Source organism: Sceloporus undulatus, chromosome 4, assembly GCF_019175285.1.
Source record: "Sceloporus undulatus isolate JIND9_A2432 ecotype Alabama chromosome 4, SceUnd_v1.1, whole genome shotgun sequence".
Lineage (NCBI taxonomy): Eukaryota > Metazoa > Chordata > Lepidosauria > Squamata > Phrynosomatidae > Sceloporus > Sceloporus undulatus.
Window position 1 is genome coordinate 121,786,354 of NC_056525.1, and position 11,451 is coordinate 121,797,804.

Sequence of the window (11,451 nt, forward strand, 5' to 3'; positions counted from 1 at the left end):
AAGGTTCTCTCTCATGTCCTCACCTAGTGAGCCTGTGATGGTGGCAGAACCAAGAGAAAACTATCACCTGATGATCTTAAAGCTCTGGCAGGTTCATAGGGGAGGCACAGCCTTTCAGATAGTCTGGACCTAAGACATACAGGGCTTTATAGGCCATGACCAGCTTTTTCAATTGTGCCTGGAAACAAACCAGCAGCCACAGCAGCTGTTTCAACAAGGGAGATATATGCTTGTAGTTTAACTCTTGCTTGGACAGGGGATATGACTGTGGTTTTGAACTAATATGTCTTGAATGTGGTGCTCTATAACACAATATAATAGAATTTTTTGTGAGGTGATGGCAGCCTACTTACTTATTGTTATGTGTTTACCTGATCATGCAGTCCTATCCTTACTTTTTATAAACTATCATTTGTTTATACTCTCCAATCTGCCTATGGTATAAAAGCTTCCTATAACTGGCCCTGGTCAACATTCTGGACCTGCTTGAAGTTTCCAAACAGTTTCTAAAGGCAAACCCAAGCAGATCATGTTACAGTAGCCTTAATGGGATGTAATCAAGCAATGCCATCACTAGAGTTGGTGTCACCTGGTGTGGCAGCTCACCCTCCATTGACTTTCTCCCATACCACACCATACAGAATCCGTAGTAATGTTTTTTGTAATAATGTCACTTATAAAATTGTAATTCCTGTATATTGCTGAATGTAATGGTAACTGTTGTGACAGGTTTTGTTTTGTTTTCCCTAACTTGGTCCATTACTGACAACAGACATTGTGTCAGTACCAAGACAGCTTCCTTGGAATCCAATTGGAAGGAGAGACAAGGAAGTTTATCGCACGGGCCCTAAAATAGGCACATTGCGTTTCAATACGAGGGCACGCACAGGCGCACACGGAACGGGATGGGGCTAAGAACTGGAGTTTACTGCACACTGGAATGACACCGTTGCCGCCGGGCTTTTCAATCATGTCCTACATCTGTTCCAGAGGGTGCCATTTCTGAGAACGCTTTGGAACAGCTGATGTAGTGGTGGAAGAGAAACCCGTTGGTTTCACATGGTTACTTTAGAAACAATTGGTCACCTTTGGAACTTTCCAAATGATGCACTGCACAGGTGCAAGTGACCCATGTGTGTGAAGAGGTTTTTAAGAAGTAAGCATTTGGGATATCAGGATTTTAATTCTCAGTGTGCTACGGGAGCATAGGAGTACTGGGTGTGAGAATGTGCCTGGGGCTGGGGGAGAGGCTGCAGAGAATTCTTAACAAACACAGTATCCTTAATCTGTGTGCTCCTTTTGAATAACAGTGCCTTCCATTTTACATAACTGATGCTGACCCAGGTACTTTTAGTCTTAGATGGCCTCATTCTACCTACCCTTTAAACTGGATCACAAATCGGTTTGAACTGGACCCATTTAATCTGCATCTTTTAAACACTGTTTTTCCCCATGTCTTTTTGGATAAATTGATTCCACGCAAGTGTGAGCCAGCTGCGGATCAGAATTGATTTAAATTTGCCCTTTGGCCGGTTGGAGCAGGTACATTTTGAATCAATTCATTTGTGAATGTGAACCACAAGTGTGTTATTTTATTTTATTTTGCAGCAAGAAAATGTGATCGGGGCAAATGTAGTGTGAACCACGCTATGCTGCTGAACCAATCTATCGATTCAGTTCACAAAGCAATATATTGGTAAGTGGGAATGTGGCTGATGTTAGTCTATGTACTTATTTTTAAGTTATCCAAAGTGAAGAAACAGCTAGCAAGACCCTAGAAATGACCCCATCAGAAATAACTGTTCTACAATTATAAAATGGAGACCAGGTCACTGGTACCATTGCATACATTTGCATGTTAATAAGTGTGGTCTGAAAGTTTGACTAGGTGTCTGGAGACCAGGGCTTGAATCTCAGGATGGCTATGGAAACTCCTTGGGTGATCTTGGGCACGTCTCTCACTGCCTCAGAAGAAGGCAATGACACATAAACAAATCTTTCCAAACACCCTCAACAAATCTTTCCAACCCAACCCCATGATATGGTTACTTTAGAGTTGCCCTAAGTCAGATGTTGAAGGGACACAAAAACAACATTAAGCACAGAACTGTAGGTCTTAAAAAGAAAAGGGGAAAAAAGACCTGCAAGATTAAAAACCAGATTAAGGAACCAGAAACTAATGGGTCAAGAATCACCAAGAAGCCTCCTTCTATATGTGAAAATAAGGACTAAAGTTAATTTTCCTCTTTAGGGCTTTGGATATAATTCTCTCTGGTAATGAAATTATGACCCCATCAGTCTTAAACAAAACAGGTTTACCGAATAGTGAAGTAGTGGCTTCTACCTTCTCAAGTAGGTAACTTTTAAAAAATTATTCGTGGGAGCTCAGTAAATAATTAATTGTAGAAATTAGTGTTTTGTTTTTTTTTAAAAAAAGCCAGACTGTGAGGTCCTAGGATGTATGAAATGCTGACAAAAGAGTAGTGTGGACTATTCCAGTTCTTTCCTAGAAGAGAGTGTACAAAAATCATATGTGTCAGGATGCATCACTAGATCTTTTCTGCTATACTTACATGCAGTCTTTCTCTGTATCTTTTGAGCTATCTGTACAGTAGAAGAATTTTCCCTTGAAGAGCTGGACTGCGATGACGGCAAAGATGAACATGAAGAGCTTGTAGACAATTAGTATGTTGAAGACATTTTTCAGTGATGTTACAACGCAATCAAAGACTGCCTGAGAGAAGAGGAAAACCCACAAGATGTGGTTCATCATATGTCTGCGTTTTAAAAAGAGGACATAAGAGGCCTCAAAGCTATCATTAGTCAAGGTGTTTTCAAGGTACTTTCTTTTCCACATCATGGCAGAAATCTGATACAGGAAACACCAAACAAGTGAGAATGTTTACAATATTGAGTAATTTATACTATTCAGAATTTTTTATTATCACAAGTGTTTCTACATCTGTCATTTAACTCATATTGACTGTAGTATAATGTGCTACATGATGAAAAAATATTACTTGTGCTCTCTGCATGCTACAGGTCTACTCTTACTCTCCAGACCAACCCTCTGAGTAGGACCTCCTCTTTTGCTTCACATGTGGATATGTAAAGACGAGCAGTAAAGAAGGGACAGTGCAAAAAGGCCTACGCAATCCTTTTACTCTAGCTTTCTTTGCCTTTGGTTCCACCCACCAACAAACTTGGCCTCTCCTACCATTGAATGGATGCAACCATCTGATTGACTTTTCCCCTGGAACAGGAAACTGGCTCCACACCCATGTCTTAACTGCACGGAAGGACTCTGCTAGAAGCAGTACTTCCAGGAGAGAGCTGAAGTCTAGAGATAGCATTATGGTTACTCCTTGTGCAGCACAGAGTAACTAGTTGCAAATGGAAGGGTTTCCAATAGCTATATCAAAAGAAGATTGTGTGCAGAGGCAATTCTCATTCCTCCATTTCAAAGTGTGGTAAAAGAGACAAGGGAGTTTATCAAACAGGCAGGATCCATGCAAAAATAGGATTTAAACTGTAAAAAACCCACAAAAGCGGTTTGATTTTCAGATGACGTTTGACATTAAACAGGACAGAAAGTGGAAAAAAATTTCAAAAACAGGTTGTTTTTCAGATGACGTCTGGGTTAATGAGCATTAACACACCATTAACCAAGACGGAAAGTCGACAAAACATGCTGCTTTTTATGTTTGGAAAATGCTGAAAATAAAAAGTGGTGCATTTTGTTGACTTTCCGCCCGGATTAATGTCGTGTTAATGCTCATTAATCCTGATGTGTCTGAAAAACAACCCACTTTTGCTGTTTTTTTCTGGGTTTTGGACAGTTTGCCTCCATGTGATAAACTCCTGAGTGTCAGAACCCAAATGGGTTTTGGGTTCTATCATTATACATTGTGCTGGGAGAATGTATATATTAAATCTGTATTGATTGTGTGAGATACCAGTTTGGTATTTGGTGTGGGAAGGGGAGGCTGGATGTTGGTATGTTTATTTGTTGGGTTAGACTATGGCGCCTGTGTTTTAATGGCATTCAGGGGATAAAGGGAGGGGTTTAACTGTAGTAACCGGGCAAAACGTTGGAATGTTACATAGAGGGTGAGTGGGGAAATAGAGAACCCTTAGAGCTACGTTTTAAAAAAACAAAGTTCCCACGCCTAGCGGTTAGGAACAGGGCTAGTTAGTCCAGGGTTATATATCATGATGGGAACCATTAGTACCAATCTAAACACTTTGATAGTCTTTGGCCTTGCTCCCACTACGTTTAAATTGGAATCAGGATCCGGGTTAAAGGGGTATGTTTCCCACTGAATCCGATTTTAGAAATCGATTCAGAAAGGGGGTCCCTTTTTTGCCCATTTAACCCGCATCAAAAAGACGCTGGTTTCTTGCAGTGTTTTTTGGGCTGAATTGATTTATTTTCAAATAAATTGATTCAGCCCTAGTGGGAACCAGGCAGATTCGAATCCACCCTGGTTCCCACTGGCAGCCCGGCCCGTAACTTGTCTCTCCTGTCCCCAAAATCCCTGGTCCATCCTCCTTACCGGCTTCTTTGGCCATTGACCGGCCTCTCAGTGCCTATTTAAAAATTTCCTGCAGCCAGGGAGGTTGGAAGGAGGTCGCAGAGAAGCTGGAAGCCTTGTGACCTCCTTCCCGGCTTTCCCCTAGCTTCTCTGTGACCTCCTTTCAGCCTCCCCAGCTGCGAGGAATTTTAAAAAAGGCACAGGGAACCCAGCGGCCAAAGAAGCTGGTAAGGAGGCTGGGCCAGGGATTTTGGAGCCAGGAGAGGCCACATACGAGCTGGGCCAACAAACTGTCCCCCGCCACATGCAATACCTGAACCGATTCCTGAAACTGGTGGAAACATAGTGGGAACTACATTTTTTTCAGAACTGGTTTCAGGAATCGGTTCAGGAAATGGATTTTCTGGTAGGTGGGAATGGGCCCAGTGTTGTCCCTGTTCTGCAGTAAAAGTCTTTTGTTGTTTCATCACACCGAGGCTGATTGTCTGTAACAAGGGAATAAAGTTGGCTGGTACTAACACAAGGGTTCTGCAGTATCTTTACCAAACTGCAGTTCCTTGAATTATTTAGAAGATGCCATGGAAATTAAAGTGTTTTTTAAAAAAAACAGACATGGGCAAACTATACCAGATAAGTCTCCTGTTCCACACAAGTATTGGAAGACCAAATATTATTTTCTCCATTGCATTTGGTCAGAACAGCAAAGCAAGGGATTTCTTAAATTATCTGATGGTGACAATGTCAATTCATCCAACCATCCATTCATTTCTCATACTGGAGCCTATCTGAATAAAGCAAGTGGGTGAAAGCAAAAATACCTTGAGTTTTGGCAACCTCTTGATGGTCTTCAAAGGTCTCAAGACTCGTAGAACACGAAGAGACTTGATAGTTTTAATATCCCGACCTTTGTTGGTCCTGTACAATTGGAAGGAGAAAAAACCCGCCCAAAACAAGAAGACAAAAGGGAGAGAACAAATCAAACCTCTCAAAGATAGGCTGACAGAGTGGTACACAAAATATTACATTGTGAAATATTACACTCTGAGCCCAATTTTATCTTTCTGATGTATTAAAAAAGCCCACATACACCATGTTGAACTATTCATTCTTTTAAAAATCTGCTATCTTCTGGGAACACATTTCTCAAAGACTTTTCTGCTGAGGGACCACTGCTTGTAGCAGAACATGCTAGAGAGTGCCCTGGTGTGATCTAGTAGGGCCTTTCTTGTACAGTCTCCGTGTTACATGCTTAAATTCGTTCTGTTCCATCTCATATTACTTCCATCTCATATTACTGTAGAGACCATTACAGCTGAGCAGCAGAACTAAGCACATCAAGTTGCCCGGCTTTGCATAACATTGGACTGTTAGTGTGAAGAAGAGCTCATTACTATGAATGCTTAACGTGGATGGATAATTATCTTGCAAAAGATAGAACTCCTTGGAAGGAAATTTAGTATGATATAATGAGCACCCCTCTCTGTTTTTATATTTGTGTGTTCATGATCTGAAGAAGACACAAAAGACTACTACACTGCCATTACTTTTCTTTGTTTTAAGTTCTTTCACCGCTAATAATTTCCATAGACAGACTTTGGGAGCAGCTTGCAGAGCTTGGAAATGTTACTTTTGGGGACTATCATCCACACAGTCTCTCAGTCACCATGGCCATTGTCTGTGTTATGATCTGCCCACAACTCCACTGCAGGTGCTCATTACTGAGAAAGATTTATGACTGGTATATATCAAGAATAGATAAGACTTGGAACTGGTACATATTGGGATGCTTGTCTGGCATGAAAAAAGTTCTTGTCAGGCAAATGTTAGGTTCCACAGAACACAGCTTAGAAACCATACCCAGAGATGGTCAAAGTTACTTGAACTACAGCTTTCAGACTCTCTCAACCAGCCATGCTTTCTCAACCTCTGACCATGACCAGTATTTAATTTACAATATAGTGGGAACAGGCTTAAAAATTAACATTATAAAATCCATGGTCACAAGAGTCAGGCAGTTAATGTGTGTTGTCTCTACAGAATCTGGACTTTATATCACTTTTCATTTGTTTCCAGACATTTTCATAGTTGTTTTGAAATAATAAACTGTTATTCATCATCACTGTAACTCCCAAATTTTTAATCCCCCTTTTTTCTACAGCAGCCCTTTCTCATCCATGATTGGTTCTGTCCTCCCCAAACTGAGGATGGGAAAAACATAGACAGTCACATTCCATATTATTCAGTGGATGGCAGTGGGCATGCATCCACATCAGCACATCCACGCAGTGCCACTGGATAATATGAGGCATAGATAGCCACTGACACTCCACTATGTAATCACTAGCCTGCCAATGCAGCAGGCCCACTGCATTTCAGAATTTGAAAAAACAGTTAATTGTCATCTTCTGAATTCACATTTTTAATCAGCAGGATTTTCTTTGTACAATTCACTTTAAATCCAGAGCATGTCCCAAATATGTTACTTTTTCCCCAAAGGAACCTGCATTTAGTCCAATGGGTTTTATGTCATTGTGCTATTTTTCTGTCCATGACCTCTCCAGACTCCATGCAAAACAGTGGGTGATCTACCTCCCCTGAAAACCTCCAGGAGAAGTAATGTCTCCGTGTACTGTTTAACATCACAAAGTATTCATCTTTCAAAACTAGAAGTGGACTTCTCTTTTATTTCATTTAGTAGGAGGGAGTCCATGCAGCCCCCAGAGGGCTCCAGAACAACAACCACAAAATGATGCCCAGATCCTGCTGTTCCTCTCCTCACATTTGATCTATCTTTCATTTTAGTCTCAAACGTCAGAAGTATGTTGTTCTTAATATTTGGGAGTGCAAATCTGAGTCCCAAATTACTTCAATTAAATACAACAGTATAATCAATTAAAACCCAAAGCTTAATTTCCAGTTGAGCAAATGAAGCACAATCTTATCTTATTTTTTATATATTATTTTCAGCAGCATCTCGTATTTTCATATGTAATCACAATATTAATTTTGGTCACCGCTGACGTGTGATTGAAAGAGCAGAGGAAGTACCATTCCTATCTGTAATAATTTTCACTGTGCCAAGGAATTGGAAGAAACTGAATGCTGTTCATGAACACACATCCATCATACCCATGGGTTCCAGATGGCAAAGGAAGATCAGTAGTAGAAGACAAGCTGTCTTTGGAGGAAGCTTGTTTTCCACTGCTGATTTTCTTATTCTGGAATCCCCAATAAGGTTTCGTGATAAGGCTTCCCCAGAATAAAAACCTGGAAAATGTGCTTTTTAAAGAATTGCAATTCCCAGCTATAACTGGGAAATTCTAGGAGTTGTAGTCCAAACAAGTGGCATTTCCAGGGCTTTTCCAGAACAGAGTTTCTTTTAAAAACTACTAGTCCAAAAAGAAAGTTCATTTTTGGGCATAGGAAATGGCTGTTAGCTCTGTATCATCTTTCAAATGTATATCCATATGCAGAAATGAAAAGAGACGAGTCTTGTGTCTTCCTGAATGTACAAAGGCTTGGTTCCTAAGTTTTCTGAAATATGTTTAGGGAAATAAATGTTCCCTATCTTTTATTTCCCCACAGAAGTGAAGTATTGTCTATGAAAAGACTCTCCAAAAGATTGAGGTCTCTCCTAAACTGGGGAAAGAGGCTCGGAGAGCTGCTAAAGGAGTAAGGGTTGTGAGCCTTCCTTTCTATGTGTGCTTCTTTAAACTATCCTAGGATTTGGCTTTTATTTTGTATTCCACCCTCACGCACTCCACAGATACTTGCAGGTGGACCAGAAATGTACAGTACTCAGTTTTGTCTTATTAATGCATGTGAAATATTCTTAGAATTCAGTTATGTCATCCCATTCCTCTACTGATGACATCTCTATGTAGAGGAAAGAAATGCTATTTATTTCTATTACAATAATTGGTAGAATTGTGTCTTCAGCCGTCCTGAGGAAAGAGGTATTTTGCTACTTCTGTTTGAGGAAGGAGGCTGCAAAGAATGAGCAAGATGATTGCTCAGCCGTACCAGGCATGTGAGCATATGACACATCAAGCCGAGTGGCATGATACCTTTAGTGACAGATGGTCCTGCTCAGCAAGAGTGTCAGATCACCTATTTTAACCTTGTTATCTCACTCTTTCGCACAATAATAGGATTTGAAACCACCAGCCAGTTCAAGCAATGAGAGAATACTCTAGAGCTTTTACTGTGGAGAATGGTGTAGGGTTGTTGTTTTACTTCACTTAAGAAAGCCCACTATTTGAAGGGATGACAAAAGAGCAATCCTTTCTCTGAAGGGCTGTCCAGTCCATACCCTGCTCAAAAACGATATGAATGAAGAACAGATTTGAAGTTGTCCATCATCACCTAGATACCATACAAGTCACTTCATCATATCCTTCCCCACTGTGGTGAATTGAATCTGGTTTCTATTTCAACCACAGTCATTTCCAAATGTGATTCATACACTAACATCATCATATGCACATTTTATGGAAACATTTGTTCTTTTCTGTCTCTTAATGTTTAATAGTGATTCCCTCTCTAGGGAACTCCTGTTGGAAATCTAAGCTATATAGTAATATGGCCTAATGGTTTCATTTGGATTAAGGCAACTTTCTGGATTCATATCCTAAGCTTGTATATATGACAATCAAGAAACACAAGTCTGAGAAAGTCTTAGAATTTTAGCAAATCCTGAGGAAGGGTTAAAGACTAAACTGCATTGGGATTTATTTACTTGTTCAGTAGCTTGGAAAGGGGTATTCAAAAGTAAGTTTGGGGGGGGGATAAAAGTTGGTACAAACTTTTATTTTTCCCCCCAAACTTATTTTTGAATACCCCTTTCTGATCTAGCACTTGCATATTGCCAGGCTTCTCCTTGTCTATAAGTAATTCCTATGAATCAGAGAAGAGGCCGTACTTATTAGTTTAGCTCTGAAAGAAAGGGAGAGCTGGAGAAGAGAAGAGCTGCTATAGCCAAGGATAATGATGAGGCCCCTTTCACCTTCAATGAAAAAGGAATATTTTCAATTATGTATTTAAGATGGGATAAAAGGGTAAATTTCTTATAGTGGAATTTCTACTATAATCGGCCCTCCATATCCATGGATTCCTTATCCACAGATTTAACCAGCTTACAAATATTTTAAAAATATATAAATTCCAAAAAGCATACCTTGATTTTGACATGTAAGGGGCACCTTTTTACTACATCATTGCATTAAAGGGACTTGAGCATCCATGGATTTTGGTATTCACAAGGGGTCCTGGAAACACCAGGATACCAATGTATTTACACCTATTTTGTATGTTTAGTTTAGGTCTTTAAAGTTTGCAGCCAAAGTTGCAGTATTTGCTGAGCAACCTATGCAGAAGAGTCCTACAGTCAAGTCTTGCACTATCATCTCACTGGATCCCTGGAAATTTGAGAAACTGGATACATGTTCAGCTTAGTATACAATTCATTGTATTGTTCTTGTTTTAAAAAGAAATGGACTTAAACTGTGTTTGCAGTATTCATTTATAATTCATCCCAATGAACCCACAATGAGGTACATAACCATCCCTAGATGAGGCAATTTGTATGCCAAGTTTCACACCAATGAGTGATTGGCTGGAAAATTCATATACATGCCTCTGTGGTCAGTCTCATAGCCTGCTCCCTCCAGGATCCCTTTCCTAGTCTCTGCAGCCCAGGTGATTAAGCTGCAGTCACATGGAAAAATACTTAAGCAACATACAATATCATAGTGACACATTAGAAGGTAGAGCTAACAGAGAGAATTTTAATGTAGGAGGGTTCAGAGCTTTGGATTCTGAATTAGTTAGGAACTAATAAAACAATATGCATCAACCCTATAAAAGAATCAAGCCCTTTATCAAGTATCCTTGAATATCTCACCAAGGAGACATTTCACAACAAAGCATCCTTATGATTAAGCACTACTTTTTGTAAGGTTTAAACAATATAGAGTGGAAAAACAGATCTAACACACACAAAAAGTAAGCCTCAGACTAATTAACATTTGTTCAACACCACATTCTATATTTTTAATTACTCTGACTCACACTGTCTATTACTAACCATCTCGTGTTTGTAGGTTTTTTTTTTAATACTTAATAATTTTGTATTTTACAATTGCCATTCCTACCTATCACGGACTTTGCAGAAACCACTATTTCAATAAATAAGAATGTGTTTTCTGTACGTGTGTAGATACAGAAATTAAAGACTAAATCCAACATTACTCTCAAATAGAGCAGAGTCACTGGAATGAATGGGCCATATTAAAAATCACATAGGTAAGTCCCACTCATTTCAATAGATCTGATCTAATTGGATTTAGTGCTATTACGAATGCACAAAAAAGGACATAATGTAGGGTTATAGTTATTAATCTGTCTAATTGGGAGATTAATGCATAGTCCTATGCAAGATCTTTAAAGTAAGAAAACTCAAGAGGCTCTACACAATAGACTCTCATGGTTGCTGCTATTCTGCCTTTGTACAATAGCTCCCTTCTGCTGCACTTCTGCTTCTCATCCATTTATGTGGTGAGTGGGTATGATTCTGCTCCACTCCCCCTCTCCCATTCACGGAGCAACTGGCTTCAGAAAGACAGTTGGCTCAGCAGAGATTGCTTGTCTCCCCACATCCTTCCAAAGCACGGGGCTGCTATGTGAATGTGCACAACATAGCAGCATCAGGGTTCGGGAGGAGGGAGGTGCAGTGACTGCAGCCACCAACAAATTCTTGAAACCAGCTGCTGTGTGCACCATCACACAGCAGCTGGCTTCAGGAAGCGATTAGTGTTCATTCCTCCCTTTCTCCTGAAAGGTGACATTTGGCAATATGAAAAACAGATCAATGACAATGGATCACCAAAGCAGCACCTAAGTGTTACTGTGGGGGAAA

At 40.0% G+C, this 11,451-nt stretch overlaps 1 protein-coding gene across 1 annotated transcript in view; it reads right to left on the reverse strand.

Annotated features, from left to right (window-relative positions):
• CACNA1E (calcium voltage-gated channel subunit alpha1 E) overlaps positions 1-11,451 on the reverse strand; it is a 378,294-nt gene that overhangs the window by 59,184 nt on the left and 307,659 nt on the right. Inside the window, 2 exon segments of the mRNA XM_042461588.1 lie at positions 2,574-2,734; positions 5,354-5,450. Of these exon segments, the coding sequence (XP_042317522.1) occupies positions 2,574-2,734; positions 5,354-5,450 (258 nt within the window).